Source organism: Drosophila takahashii, chromosome 4, assembly GCF_030179915.1.
Source record: "Drosophila takahashii strain IR98-3 E-12201 chromosome 4, DtakHiC1v2, whole genome shotgun sequence".
NCBI lineage: Eukaryota > Metazoa > Arthropoda > Insecta > Diptera > Drosophilidae > Drosophila > Drosophila takahashii.
In genome coordinates this window covers 87,304-103,384 of record NC_091682.1, presented here as the reverse complement: position 1 = coordinate 103,384, position 16,081 = coordinate 87,304, and the positions used below count along the sequence as shown (strand labels likewise).

Sequence of the window (16,081 nt, the reverse complement as noted above, 5' to 3'; positions counted from 1 at the left end):
TCTTTAGGAAGAGGTTATTATCGGTCATCCAGAAAATGCATTGTAACTGTTACATGGATCTCTGTGGGAAAACCCTATTAAATATTTTTTTCCAGGTACAATTATAAAAATTTTAATATTTAATTCCGAGTATGTGCTCTGTGGGAAGAGGTTATTATGGGTCATCCAGAAAATGCATTCTGGATGTTGCTCTATGAAAATCGGATATTACGAGGTGAATGAATTAGTATTCGATAGATTGATATTACTGAAATAAGTTAGGCCTGCTCTAGGACTATTAGTGTACACACTAAGCGTTGCTCTGGAAATTTTGTATAAATAACATTTGCTTACCCTGACAAAATACTGTTTATTACGTCGAACAAGCGATCTTTTAAAAATCGGAAGTACCACCAAGAACAATATCAATATAAATTATTGCTTTAAATGTACTACATTGAAAAATAAATAAAATACGTATCGGTTAAATAAAAAATTAATTTGCCTGTATGTTCGATCCTTTTGGAAAATCATACTGACAAAAGAACTGAAAATGTAATTTTTTAAAATGTTATGGAAAATTGATGTTCAAAAGTTATTCAAAAAACAATAATAAATATGCAGCGAAAAGAATTTTATTGTGCGGACTATCTACAAATGATTTATGGGCTGTGCATTATTACCTTACTCAGTTCGCAACATCATTCCGTAAACTGCGCCAAGGAAATGCCGGCTCAGATGTCTTCTCCGTCAAATGACATCGTTGCCCAGTTTAACCTGCCTTCGATAACGGCCCCATTAACAGCACCCAGCTATGGAAATCGCTCAAAAGGAAATAATATTGAAATTGGTGGAGACTCTCAATCTAAGAACTATTTTACGCATATGAGCTTTGATTTTATGCACAATGTCTTATTTGCGGGTGCAACAAATAAAATACTTAAACTGAACGAAAACCTTCGTGTGCTGTCTGAGGCCGTAACTGGACCCGTAAATGATTCACCGCAATGCCATGCCGGAGGCTGCCCGGAGGACATAGAGACATCGCTGGTCAACAATTATAATAAAATTCTCGTAGTAAGCTACGCTCAGGACGGCATTCTTATATCGTGTGGTAGCATTCGACAAGGTAATATTCGTAACACATATATAAACATAGTGAAAAACAAGAGAGAAGCGAGCAGTCGAGTACTTCGACTATTAGATACCCGTTACTCAGCTAAAAGGAATGCAAGTGAGATCGATATATGCACTCGTCAAAGCTACTAGAGCTGTTTAATTTTTTGCTCAGAACTTGTTAATGGATTGTCCGATTTGAAAAATTTCTTCTACATTTCGAGAGGTTTTAATTCAGTGATGAACTTAATTCTTGGCACACTTGGCATCTTGGACTTTAGGTTCAATTTTCCCCGACCAATATATGAATAAAAAATTAAACAAAATTTGTTTATATAAAGGCCACATTTTACTGTTTAAATAATTTGGTTTCATATTTCTATCTCTTAAGACTAATTTTTTAAAACTCAAAAACGAAAAAATTTGATTATTCTGCTCGAACAAAATTCTTGGCACACTTGTGTTGTATTTAACTATTTCGCTAAAACTTAACCGATTTGACTCATTTTTTTGCTAAATCCGCTTTGTCTCAGTTGTCTAGGTGGCATAATGCTAAATTTATATCCTTAAATCATTAAAATAACTTAATTTTAACTAAAAACGGTTATATAAAAGTATGTTAAATGCCAATACCCATATCTGTGCGAAAAATAATATTTTAGGGGCAGGATCAGGGTCAATCATATGCTAATATTAGGAAACATGTGCCCAGAAGTTGTTTTTACCATTCGGATCCTTTTACGTCGTTTTAAAGGACTCTCACTGTCCCAAAAGGCCCTGCAATGTGCTAACTACATTTTTTTGCAGCTATGCCAAATATTTTTGGCATCAAAAAATCAACTCACTTTGCGCTGTATCATTTACATAACATACTCCTATTTTTCTAGTCTATATTAGCGACATAAATTTTAAAATTTTTGAATATTAGAATTTTTTAAGATCTTTATAAGTCAAATAATCCGTTATTTAATCTAAAGCATCGCAGATAAATTGTGTTTTTTTTTTCGAAAACACGTTTTGAAAATCCGTGTTCATCGGCATTTCCAAACGACTCAACCGATCGTTTTCAAACTTGTCACATTTTTTTCTGCATTAAAAACCCCTGGAAAGATATTTTTTCCATTATTTCCATTATTTCCAAGCAAAGTCGAATTGTGTATGCGGGTATTCCACGACATTGCACAGTGGTTGACTATTTCAACTATTTCGCTACTCGATCAAACAATTTAAAAATGATATTAAATCGTATTATTGTTCGTTTTGTTTTTTTTATAATTTTTTTGGTGTGGGTGGAGTTCAGTTATCACTCACACAGTTCTAAGTTTGTAAACAAATCAACTTGTTATTATTACAAAAATTGAATTTTTGATTGCCCTCTCTTGTAAACGCAAACACTGAGAAAATCGTTCCTATGGAAGCTATAGGATATAGTGGTACGATCTGGACAATTTTTAAAACATATATTTATAATATTTATCTAGATTTTTGGTAAAAGTTTCATAGCGAAAGCACATCTAGAAGTATTTATGGCCGCGGCTCCATTCAAGCCTCACCACTGTGCATTGTTCGGCTCATTCATTAGAGGCTTAGAATGGAACAAATATATATACATTTACTATAATTTGTTTGGGTAAGATGGCTTAGAATTGAAGCGTTAAATTGAAACATAATTCAAATAACTTTAAGTGGTTAAATCAATAAGGTTCAAAGCTGTAAAAACTAAGAGCGTATTTTGCTATGAAATTAGACATTTTGGTAGGTATTTCTAAATACCAAAAAAGACCAGAAGTCTGTTTTTCACAATTTTGCTCATTAATTGCTTATTGGAGCTGACATGTCTATGTCTTGCTCGCACCTACTTAAAATCGTATATGCTGAGAAAAAATTGCCAAACGATGTTGTAAACTTTGAAAGACCGTAAAAAATTTGTAAACTGAGAAATTAAAAATTGTGCTATATAGGGGCGGGATTTTTTTTAATTCTATAGGGAAATGTAAAAACAAAATGTAAATCGGATGATTTTTGGCTCCTATGGCAGCTATATGATATAGTGATTAGAGCCCTGCATGAGTCCACTTAAATTGACAAACAAGTCAGTTTTTTAAAATAGAGTGTTATAAGTTCAAGTCCACTCACTTACAAGTTAGATTCAAGTGAGTGGTGCTGGGTCACTTGGTTCACTTGCTCACTTGTAAGGAAAAACAAGTGATACAAGTCAGAGTGAGAGTAAGTTAGAGTGATAGAATTATTAAGCAAAATAAGTGAGTGATTTTTATTTCTTTTAGGGCGAATCCCCAATAAAAAACTTTGAGCCAATTATGTAGAAAGTAAATTTACCTTGAGCATGCCAATAAAGAAATCGCGGTTTATACAAGACATTTGGGCTTCACTTTAAATGCCCCTTAAAAATTCGCGGTTCACCGAAGGACTGTTTGTATCTAATCGTAGAAATCCCTGAGGTGAAATTTATCTTTAGCCGCTCCTTAAGAACTCGCGGCAGTCGCAAAAGTCGGATATATATCATTTAACTTCTTATGCCTCAAGAACTCGCGGTCCACGGAAGACTATCTAGTTCTTACCCATCAAAGTTCTTACAAACATATATATTCCTTATTAAAGAAAACTCACTTGCGTGTTTATGTCCCGCTCAAGATTTCGCGGTCCACGAAAAAACCCTTTACCCCCAACATCCTACCGAAGTCCAAGTTCTTACAATGCCAGCAATTAACTGTTCGTTACTGTCCTCCACCAACCCGAAACTTGACCACACTGCGCTGCGCCCACGTTTATTGCGAATTTTATATTCGCAAGCATTCAATTTATTTTGGGCCTCAGTTGGACATACCAGCTTTAAAAATATGTATTTTTTAATTTATAGTTTATTTTATTTTAACAAAAATATAGCTTACGATTTCCGAGGAAGCCATTTGAAACATGAACACAGAATTTTTTTCACTTGCAAACGTTCTACTGACTTGCAAGTCATAGAGTTCACTTTAACATTTCCAAGTGAACCGAGTGGACCAAGTTAACTTGAAAGTGGACTTGTTGTTTCAAGTCATAGAGTGAAAGATCACTTTAAATTCATAGACTTGGCTTGCTTCACTTGAACTTGTTTTTTTTTAAATTAGAGTGACTCAAAATTACAAGTTAACTTATAAGTTGTCACTTAAAAATCAACTTTGGCAGGGCTCTAATAGTGATCCGATTTTTTAAATATGGCTGATTCCACGTGAAACGTGACAGGCCAATTTGGGTCAAATCTCAAAATCAATCGAAACTTTTTTTTTAAATACAGGGATGGGTTTTGATTTTTTTTTTTTAATCTCTTACGTTTATTTTTAAAAAATATGTTTGTAAATTAGCTCCGATCGTTGTCTTCACTAGTAGGTCTTGCAAATACAAAAATTTAATTTAACACTTCGTGAAGAATTGATGAAGCAACATGAGGATAATTTTTTGGATATTTTTGAGGATATTTTTTTCGGAAATGGCGTGTACAAAATTTTTTAAACTTAAATATCCCTTAAAAAATACTTAATTTTAAATTTACAATTTTTTTAAAATATTTTTCTGAAAGATATGAAGATATCCCTCAAAGTTGCATACCAAATACTAAAAAAACTCAAAGGAGTCTCACGTGATGCATAACTGAAAAATGGGAGATAATTTACATAAATATTTTTTTTAAAATAAACGGTAGGAGAAAAAAAAAACAAGAGAGAACGCTATAGTCGGGTTGGTGTCCCGACCAGGAACGGACTTAGACAATTCGCCGCCCTAGGCAGTTTTGATTTTGCCGCCCTAGACTGCAGAATAATTGTCGTTTTTTATCGTTTTGTTATTGACCTTGTGTTATACAGTTGCATGCATTTCCACATTAGGAGTTAAAGAAGAAGGTATTAGTGGTTCAGAATGTTTTTTATTAATATTATATTTTTTGTTAGTTGTAGGGAGAGGTCTGTAGGTTGGTACACCTCTTGTTTTTAATCTGCCATTTCGACATTCACTTATGAAACTTTACGCATTTGGTACTGATCGAAAGGTAAGTCTATTAGCTTAATAAAAAACAAAAAAAAATATTTTTTTTCCTTAGGGAAAACTAAACAAATATTTTTTTTGAAAAGTCCCAAAAAACGACATTTTGAAAAAGAGGTCTGTAAGTTGAGACACTTTTAAAAGTCAATAATACTCACACAAAAAGTACTCCAAACTATAAGGAACTATTTATTTATGTTAATTTAATCAATTTTAGTTCGTCCTAAATTATTTCCCATCCATTTTTTAAGAACTTTTCCCCTAATATCAAAGAAATGTACTAGGCAGAAAGCGACCTCTGTCGGCCTAAGGCCTTTTTGTTTAAAAAAAGGGTGTCTCAACTTACACGCTCAAAGTGCCTCAACTTACACAAAATAGGATGTTTCGGGAAAAAATTAATAACTTTTGTTCTGACTGTCACATTAAGCTATTTCTTTTTTTAATTAGGTAACAGTTAATATACTAATGTTTTAAATCTCTTACCAAGTTAATTTTAGGACGTTATTAATTTTAAATGCAATATTAAAAAAGTAGAGAAAAACTTTTTTGGTGAAAAATGGTACACAACTCTCACAGCTTTAATCTAGCTAGAGCCTGGCTTATAATGTTTTCCCCAAAAGTTTTGTCACTAAAAAGGACTAAAAAAAAAAAATAAAAACAATTTTTTTAGTGGATAAGTTTTGAGAAAATTGAGTGTCTCAACTTACAGACCGTCTCAACCTACAGACCTCTCCCCTACATAGTCGGGGGTGTCACAGAAAACCATTCCAACCGAATTTCTCCCGAATAGCAAATCTCGGTGACACAGACGTCATTTTTGACGGTTTCTAAATCCCCCTTATTTTGCCGGACGTTTTGATAAAATTACCCAACTTAAAAATGTTTCCCAAAAATATAACTTTATTTAAGATAACTCTAATGAATTTTATACTACGATTTTTATACCTACTTCGGTTTATATTTAAAAACATGCTTTTTATAAAACCTCTCACAAAAAATTAGCTAAAAACAAGAGAGAACGCTATAGTCGGGTTGGTGTCCCGACTATCTAATACCCGTCACTCAGCTAAAGGGAGTGCGAACGCTGTGTCGGGTTGGTGTCCCGACTAATAATCGTAACTCAGCTAAAGGGAGTGCGAGGGAGATAGATATATGTTGACAATTTATAAAGCGTATAACTTTTTAATGAATGGTCCGATTTGAAAAATGTCTTCTACATTTCGATAGGTATAAATATACATAACAAAATTGCATTTATACTTCTCGGAAATCTTTAAAGATGTGGGCGCAGGACCCATTTTAAAATCGTTAGTGGGCGATTGTGGGCGTTAGAGGGGGCGTGGCGCTCGGCTAAAATAAACTTGCGCTGCGTAGGAAGCCAAAGAAAATGTGTGGGAAATCTCAACCTTCTAGCTTTTGTAGTTTCTGAGATCTCAGCGTTCATACAGACGGACAGACGGACATGGCTAGATCGACTCGGCTAGTTACCCTGATCAAGAATATATATACTTTATGGGGTCGGAAACGCTTCCTTCTAGCTGTTACATACTTTTGCACTAATCTAGTATACCCTTTTACTCTACGAGTAACGGGTATAAAAATCCGTCGGCAAACCGTCTACCTGGCAGTGTTACCAATTAGCCAGTACTTTAAAATACCAAATTTGTCCAAATTTCGGAGTTAGTTATCGAAATGTTTTGTTAACGAATTATTTATTCAAAGGTACTTAGTATTGTAGTTAAAATTGAAACTTATTTCTGGTAAAAATTTTATGGTAAAAGAAGTTGTAGTTATTGAGAAATTAATAAAAACAGGCCGCCTTTGCAAAAAGTTGGCATCACTGTCGTTTCTATTTTTTCCAGGTAAAACGCTGGCTGTGAAGAAGAAGACATACATGTAAAAAAGTACAAAATTTTTGTTTATTATTAATTTAAACTAATAAGCTTTGCTAATTTTCAGGGGTAAACATAGGTTACCAGCGCAAGACACCATATTCTTCCGATTCATTCGCGATAATATCGACATTGCCGAAGGATTTACTCAGGGCGGCCCAATCTTGTGAAAGGACCTGGCCAATGAGTTAAATCTCCATGGTAGTCCATGTAAAACCGTTTGTAAGGATCTCTCCTGCGTCCTAGCCTCTCGCAGTTTATGCCTTCGCAAGTACTCTAGAGCAGACGGCATTTTGGTTCGCTTTTAAAAATCTTGCCAACTTAGAAATGATAATAAACCAACGCAGCCGCGGCAAACCGTTGTTCAGGGCTGCAATATGTAGCCTGTACAATATGCGATTTAAACATATGATCTTTTTGTAATTTTGGAAGAAAAACATAAATTAAGTTTAAAACTTATTGGGAAATAGTCCAAATAAGTCAAATAAAATTCGATAATTATTGAATATTCGATATTTAGTGTATGCGTCCAGCCCTGGTCGTTTTTCGGTAAATTTTCCGAAAAAAGGAAATCTCTCGAATTCCTGTGACACCAACGGTTTGGGTCGGTTGGTTTCTAAACCAACCGTCCCCAAAACCGTCGACGGTTTCTGTGACACCCCTGAGTAAGATAATGTATCTGTAGATGAGTGCTTGTTCGGTGCCCAAATTGAATTCGGTTTATGTTAAATTCAGGTTCTTTCGTCGTGCTTTACGAATTGCAAATTCAGAAATGATTGCATCGCATTCTACCTCTCGTAAAACTTCCGCTTCTATTGTCAACAATAGAAGCCGCTGCAGTTTGTTATAGCCATGGAAAGGAAAATTCTGTAAGCAATGTCGATATTTGGAAAAACTTCGACAAGATCTTTACATCTGAAAAAGTTTAAAGTTTCAGTAGGTGTGGGTGTGTTCAACTCCAGATCACACTCCAGATATGCTTTAAAATGGATCAATTCCTCAACTAAACAACTTTCCAAATCTTCATTGAATGCTTCTTGCAAATCTTCGGCTTTTTCACGGATTTCCGCATTATTCATGTTTCTCAAATCAATCAAAACCGAGAACTTTTCGCAAACTTCTTTATGTTTTTGGCACCTTTCTCGTAAATCAAATAATAAATTGTCAAAAATTACATTGTACGTGTTGACTCTGAAATCATCTTTCCCTAGCAATGTTACCTCCTCTTTTTTGTTTTATCGTCATAAATTTTCCAACGTTTTACCCTGCCTTGAAGTGTTTTGTATTCTTGGTTAACTGATAACTCAAAGGTTTTTTTTTTCGAAATAATCAAAATCATCACGTAATCCACGTAACATTTATAAGACTTTGATACAATTCAGGTAAGTAAGCGTGGATTGTAATTTTTTGCTCACAGCATTGAATTTTGAAAGTAAAAAACTCCACAAAGATTGCATAAAAGCTGTTTCAAGTAATTCGAAACGAATCCTAATACCTTTGGCTTCACTTCGTGTAACAGCTTTTCGTGAAAGATCGTTTTCTATGTAATACAAAGCTCGAAGTATTTCAGTATAATACTGATCAAGAGTGCGAACGGCATCGTTGCGAGCTGACCAACGTGTTAATGAAAGAGATTTCACAGTAATTTTCTCAGATTTTTTGCAGAAAGATTGGAGAATATCCCAACGACTCGTAGATGCTGAGAAAAAGTTATATAAATTTTGAAGATCATTAAAAAAAGCAGCAGCTGAGGAACTACTTTCAACCGCGTGATTTTCAACTAGATTAAGAGAATGCGCTGCACAGGGAACATAGTATTCGTTACGATTTTTGATCAATTGTTGCAATCCTGCATAAATACCGCTCATATTTCGGGCTGTGTCATACGACTGACCTCGAAAATTTTTTTTCATATTCAGCAATCACAGTTTTGTCGATGCGACCTAAAGCACTCACTTTATCTTTCAAAGTTTTCAAACAAGTTTGATGCTTTTCAGAATTTTCATGTTGACTCATTCTTATTCTAGCATTTTTCCAATCGCTAAATCCATCTTTCTTAGAAAAAGCAGATTACCGCCAAAAAGAAGGCATTGAGCACAATATACCGACCCTTTGCTTACGGAATATACTAGCCAGACACGGGTAGTTTTTTCGCCATTTAAAAGTTTTGTTTCGAACATGGATGATATTGGATATTTCTTTTTGACTGCTAAAAATCCAGATGTTCATTTCTCTTATAACACTAGTTTACAAAATAAAATCGACCTCACCCTAATCGAAGGCAACCTTAATTTTCCGGTAAAGTACATCTCCCTGATTAAGAAATGGGCACTTATAATTTTTTGTATGGTGTCAATTTTTTTTTAAGTGTAAGAAACGTTTTTGGCCCTTTTTTATTTTTTATCTCGAGTTTTGGTATACTGCTCTTTCACTTTCTTATACACAGCATTGAGTTTCAGTCATTAGTTTAGAAGCCACACCTCGTCAAAGTTAAAAAATTTGAAAAAAATGCAAAAGTTTTGGCATAAATGGCTTCGTTAAAAATACACGCAAAAAAACCGAAATTAGTTTTATAACTTATTCTGGTAGATGGTACTTTGACAAAAAAAAACAAGCTAATGATCATTAGAATCCACCAGAAAATGAATTTTATATGAATATTTTAAGTTTGGGACAACCATGATTTTTTGGCCGTTTACAGCTGTTAACTGAGACAACAGGTCTCTGACAGGGCTCTAACAGGGCTGTAATATCCGTTTTGCCCAACTTAAAAAATCGATATAAAATTCATTTTCTGGTGGATTCTAATGATCATTAGCTTGTTTTTTTTTTGTCAAAGTACCATCTACCAGAATAAGTTATAAAACTAATTTCGGTTTTTTTGCGTGTATTTTTAACGAAGCCATTTATGCCAAAACTTTTGCATTTTTTTCAAATTTTTTAACTTTGACGAGGTGTGGCTTCTAAACTAATGACTGAAACTCAATGCTGTGTATAAGAAAGTTAAAGAGCAGTATATTACCTGTAAAATGAGTCATCGATGACCTCTGTCGGTTTACCAGAACTCGAGATAAAAAATAAAAAAGAGCCAAAAACGTTTTTTACACTTAAAAAAAAATTGACACCATACAAAAAATTATAAGTGCCCATTTCTTAATCAGGGAGATGTACTTTACCGGAAAATTAAGGTTGCCTTCGATTAGGGTGAGGTCGATTTTATTTTGTAAACTAGTGTAATTATACTTAGCGATATGATCACGTAATTCGTCATTTACGAGCCATTCCGCAGGGTCATCGCTGAATGAAAATATCGACTTTTTTTTATGTTATCTACTTTTTAGTCTGCGTACAAATTTTTTTTTTTTTACAAAAATACAGAAAATCTAGAAACTAGAAGTACCACCTTGAAAGAATTATGATGAGTAAAATTAAAAAAATAATAAATTATAGGGAACAAAAAATCATGAAATTCAAAATAATGTACCTGCAAAGTCTGTAGTTTCCTCGGAAATTTGGCTTGTTTCGCCCGTCACTCATTTTTGTAAAAAGTTAAAAAATGCATGCAATGCCCTTTTAAGAAATTTTTACGATTGTCAACAATGTGATTGCGAGATATTTCACAATCGTGTATAAGTGTGACCCACCTACTGCGCATTTGTGAGAAACCTTTAGGATTCGCCTTTGAGAAAAAAATGTTTGTGTCCTTTTAAATGCATTTTTAAATTTCAAATCTTAACCTTCTACCTTTTGTAGTTTCCGAGATCTCAGCGCTCATACGGACGGACAGACGGACATGGCTAGATCGACTCGGCTAGTGACCCTTATCAAGAATATATATACTTTATGGGGTCGGAAACGCTTCCTTTTAGCTGTTACATACTTTTGCACGAATACAATATACCCTTTTACTACAAGTATAGTATAGTATAGTATACAAGGGTATAACAAGAGAGATCGCTATAGTCGGGTGCCCCGACTATCAGATACCCGTTACTCAGCTAAAGAGAGTGCGAAGGAGATGAAGATAAAAACTTTGATCCGCCGTAACTTTCTAACGAATGGTCCGATTAAAAAAATTTCTTCTACAGTTCGATAGGTATTGATAAACACCACAAAACTGCATTTTTACTTTTCCAAAATATTGAAATTTTTAAAATCGTATATAAGTGATTGTGGGCGTTAGAGGGGGCGTGGCACCCTTTTGAAACAAACTTGCGCTGCGTAGGAACTCCTAGAATCTGCATGCAAAATGTCAATTTTCTAGCTTTTATAGTTTCCGAGATCTCAGCGTTCATACGGACAGACAGACGGACATGGCTATATCGACTCGGCTAGTGACCCTGATCAAGAATATATATACTTTATAGTGTCGGAAATGCTTCCTTCTAGCTGTTACATACTTTTGCACTAATACAACATACATAAAAAAACAAAAACCCATCCTTATATTTAAATCCTCTACCGAAAAAAAAAGTTTCGATTGATTCTGCGATTTGACGCAAATTGGCCTATTACGTTTCACGTGGAATAAGCCATATTTGATTCGAAATTCAGAAATATATAAAAAATAATATTCCCAAGAGTAGAAGGTACACTCAAAATAAAATTAACCCTAAAGTCAAGGAAATCGCCCTACTTTTGTCTTCAAGACAAGCTCGCCCTAAATTTTAGGGTCACATTTTTCTATATTTTTGATTTTGTTTTGACGTCATATTTCTATATTTTAGGGTAATTTTACTAAATTTAAGGGCAAAAATTTCTAAAAAGTAGGAAATTTTCCTAAAAAATAGAAATTAAAAACAAAACAAAAAAACATGTTCAATCATGATTTTTTTTTGTATATACGTTTATATTATGTACTCCTCCCTATGTACGTATGCAGGCGTTGTGTGTCTTGTATATTGTGAATGCTAAAGGTTATGTATTTATTATTATGTATTTGCGCTTGGATTTCTTATCTAACCAAAGCCAAATGTGGTTGTAAATGTGGACTAAGGGACTGCGGAAGATTGGGAATGTAGAAATTATGATTAGTTAATATTTTATCTTCATGAAAAAAACTTACATTTTTACTTGTCCGTCGGTGAGAATCGAACCCGGGTCTCCCGCGCGAGGAGCGAACGGCCTACATACTGGGCCATTGTAGCACTTAAATTTGCTCTGGCAAACCGAGCATTGTATGTAAAGGGTCAAGCGGACAACACATTTGAATACTAATTGCATAATTTTGACCATTCGCGTTTTACTTATTTACATACATATATACATACATGTATGTATATATTTATGCTATCGCAATTTATATTATGTGTAGTATATAGTAAATAGCTGAATATAAACCAAATTATTTTCGGTTTACCGCTTGCCATCAATAAAAAAAAGAATAAAAAAAGAGTAAAAAAAACAAATTTAAAAAAAAAATAAAAAAAACTTTAAAAAAAAGGTAAAAAATAGTTTGCTCTGGGACTCGAACCAGGGTCGATTCGATTTCTAACCAAGTGCTTTAACCGTCTGCGCTACGAGTACAGCCGCACGGCAGCTGACAAGTTCTGGCATTGAACATTTTGGTTTGCCAGAGCATTTGAAAACAACTATTTCCATTTTTTAGAAAAACTTTCTACTTTTTAGAAAATGTTTCTATTATTTAGGGTTAGCTTAATTTTAGGGCTAGGCCACTCATTTTTAGAAAAGGTGTTATAAAATATTTTATTATTTTCGTTTGCCTTTCTATTTTTCAGAAAATAATTTCTAATTTTAAGGGCATTTTTTCTAGATTTTAGGGTGATTTTAGTTCATGGTAACCATTTTCTACATTTAAGAAAAACTTCCTGGATTTAAGGACAACTTTCATGACATAAGAAAAATTTCCTTAGATTTAGAAATAACTTTCTTGTATTTAGAAAAAAGAAATTTTAATGGCGATTTTCTAAAATTTAGGGTTACATTTATTTTGAGTGTAATATTTGAAAAAACACCGAAGCTAGAATTTTCTTAACGTTTTTTTTTTCCGATCCTTCCTATAGGAGCTATAAGATATAGTTGTCCGATCCGGTCGGTTACGACATATATACTACCTGCAAGAGAAAGAAGACTTTTGGGAAAGTTGCATCCCGATAGCTCAAAAACTGAGAGACTAGTTTGCGTAGAAACAGACAGACAGACGGACATGGCTAGATCGACTCGTCTAGTGCGACATTCGCACGGTTTGAAGCCAAAAAAAAGTATGTTCCAAAGCGTTATTTTTTCGACAAATGAAAGGTCTTGACTAGCACTATAATGGGTGAAAGGACTGACTTTGAACTCTTGCTCGTTTTTAAGAAATATACAAAAAACCAAGCTTTTCGCACGCGACACAGATAGAAGTCATCTTTTTGACTATCACGCTAACCCTCGAACTCAGCGAATCCTGATGGAATATTTGGATGCAGTTAATTTTATATTGTTTCTCATTTATTCTTCTTTAAAATGTATTTGGTTAAAAAATATTGAGTAGTTATTTGTTTATTGACATTGACGTGATTGTAACACGCTACATGTCACACGCGACAGTTTTTTCCGTAAAATTTTTTGTGTTGCTTTTTTACCTATTATGTAATAAGCATGCATCACATGTATTTTAAACAGAGCATGTAAAAAACAGTTGACTTTTTCTAGCTGTCTCAAAATAACTCTTACTTTGGGACCCTTTGAGCAAATAGTCACATAGAAACTGTTTATTTCAGGGACCGTAAATAAAAGTTATTTGTGATTTTTATTTTAAAAGGCATACTGAGATTTGTACAAGTTTTTATCAACAATTTAACTGGTTTTTATGCACTTTATAGACATGAACAAATAACAGTTAATTTGCTTTCCAGATTTGTTGAAGTGTATATACTTTGTGGACAAGAGTAAAAAGAACGTTATTTTTGACGTTTAAAAGCAAATATCATAGTAGTCTTTTTAAAATAAAAATCACAAATAACTGTTATTTACGGTCCCTGGTTTATTTTGTTTCAAAAGGTTTTCGGTCTTTGCTCTACCAGTAACCGATTTTTTTGTTTCAAAACGGTTTCGGTTGATCAAAGACCGTTTTAACTGAACGTAGAACAAAAACGGTCTTTTGACTTCTTATACCTATGTTTAAACACAGAATATGTTCTATACACCAAAAATTTTGTTTGTTTTTTCCAAATATTTTAAACCTAATTACATTTTCTAAATTTAATTTTTAAAAATAATTCCATTCTTATTTATAAAAATCTTAAAACAAAGAGTATTTTTGATTTTATTGGTCTTAAGCTTGAACGCCAAGTACAAAGCTTTAGCAGACCAATATTTCCAGTTATCTTTATACCCTTGTTTTAACTAATGTAAAATATGAAAACCGCGAATTCTTCAGAAGATTATGGAAGATGATTTCCTCGGATAATACTATCTCTTAGACGCTTTATCAAACAAAATAAAAAACCGTCTTCAGAAGATGATGGCCATTGTATATATTTACTCGTATAACAACATCACCAATGGCGCTTTATCATAAAACTTGAAAACAGCGTATTCTTTAGAAGATAATGGTATTAGCAATTGTAATGCACCTGGTGCTAATAATTTTTATTTAGCATATATGTATTTTCAAATAGATGTTCTATTTATCAGCTTAAATTTTTAAAGGTGTAAGGCAAACTTAAATGATATGTTTACTATTAAGTAAAGGTTTTTTTAATTGAATAGGCGGTTCTAGCTGACTCTACCTGTTGGCCATCGCAACTAAACCAATGCATCTTGGATATACCTGGAATGCTGTTTACATCTTTCCATTTTTCGTCCAATTTGTACTGATTTGACAAGCTTTTAATTTTGTTCAGATGATATAAAAAACATTTTAATGCCATTTATGTTGTTTTCTGCGCATTGATAAAATGAAAGTGCATCGGGCAAAACTACGTTTTTTGATCTTAGTAGGGCGTGATTTGTTTTAGTTGTGCGAGTTGCTTTTCTAATTTACTTTGCCGTAACATCCGTTGTCGTATACGATTGTATTTTCGATTTTCTTCTATTACATCCTTATTACTTATAGTCAGCGCTTTCCATGTCTTTCTAGATTGACGCATTCTTTCGTTATTTTTTAATTTATGGTTTTGTAGTTTCGTCTCATTATTTTTCAACTTTTCTCTCTATCGTTTGCAGCTGTCTTTGTTTTTTCGGCATTAGTTTCACACATCTCCATTACAAAAAGTTAAAACCCATAAAGACCCATTTTAAAATCTTTAGTGGGCGATTGTGGGCGTTAGAGGGGGCGTGGCGCTCGGCTAAAATAAACTTGCGCTGCGTAGGAAGCCAAAGAATATGTGTGGAAAATCTCAACCTTCTAGCTTTTGTAGTTTCTGAGATCTCAGCGTTCATACAGACGGACAGACGGACAGACAGACAGACGGACAGACGGACATGGCTAGATCGACTCGGCTAGTGACCCTGATCAAGAATATATATACTTTATGGGGTCGGAAACGCTTCCTTCTAGCTGTTACATACTTTTGCACGAATACAATATACCCTTTTACTCTACGAGTAACGGGTATAAAAATGTTTTTAAGTTTTTATTTAACTAATGCTTTCCCTCACCAGAGCTGAATGTAGCATTTTGACATTGTTTCGTATATGTTACATTTTTCTCATATATTTTCAAGTGGTTCTAGAGGTGGGAGAAAAGATCATTCGACAATAAATGCTACTACATTTCGATATTCTCGTGCCTAAAATACGAAATATCTGAGTATTTTTTGACTATCGACAAAACGGCCATCGCAAAATTTTCGAAATAATCAAGGCCCACTATAGATGATTTCTCTGCAGAAAAAAAATTACGAATAACTGCCGTTAACAAAACCTGGCTATTTTTTTGCCGCTCAGGTTTGTCACAGGAAGTAAGAGGCAACAAACCACCATATCGATAAGACCACAGAAGGATTGCAAAATCAACAATAAAATTATCCCAAAAAAAGATCAAATGTGCGAGCATAGCTTAAAAAATAAACAATAAAGATTCAATATATAATGCAAACAAAAGCTTAATA

The 16,081-nt window shown here is 33.8% G+C and overlaps 1 protein-coding gene across 1 annotated transcript in view; it reads left to right on the top strand.

Moving 5' to 3' along the window:
* Positions 1-257: 257 nt before the first annotated feature.
* The window catches only part of PlexB (plexin B), a 48,661-nt gene continuing 32,837 nt past the window's right edge, over positions 258-16,081 (top strand). Inside the window, exon 1 of the mRNA XM_044395311.2 lies at positions 258-1,108. Within this exon, the coding sequence (XP_044251246.1) occupies positions 598-1,108 (511 nt within the window). The 5' untranslated portion in view covers positions 258-597. The remainder of the gene's footprint in view (positions 1,109-16,081) is intronic.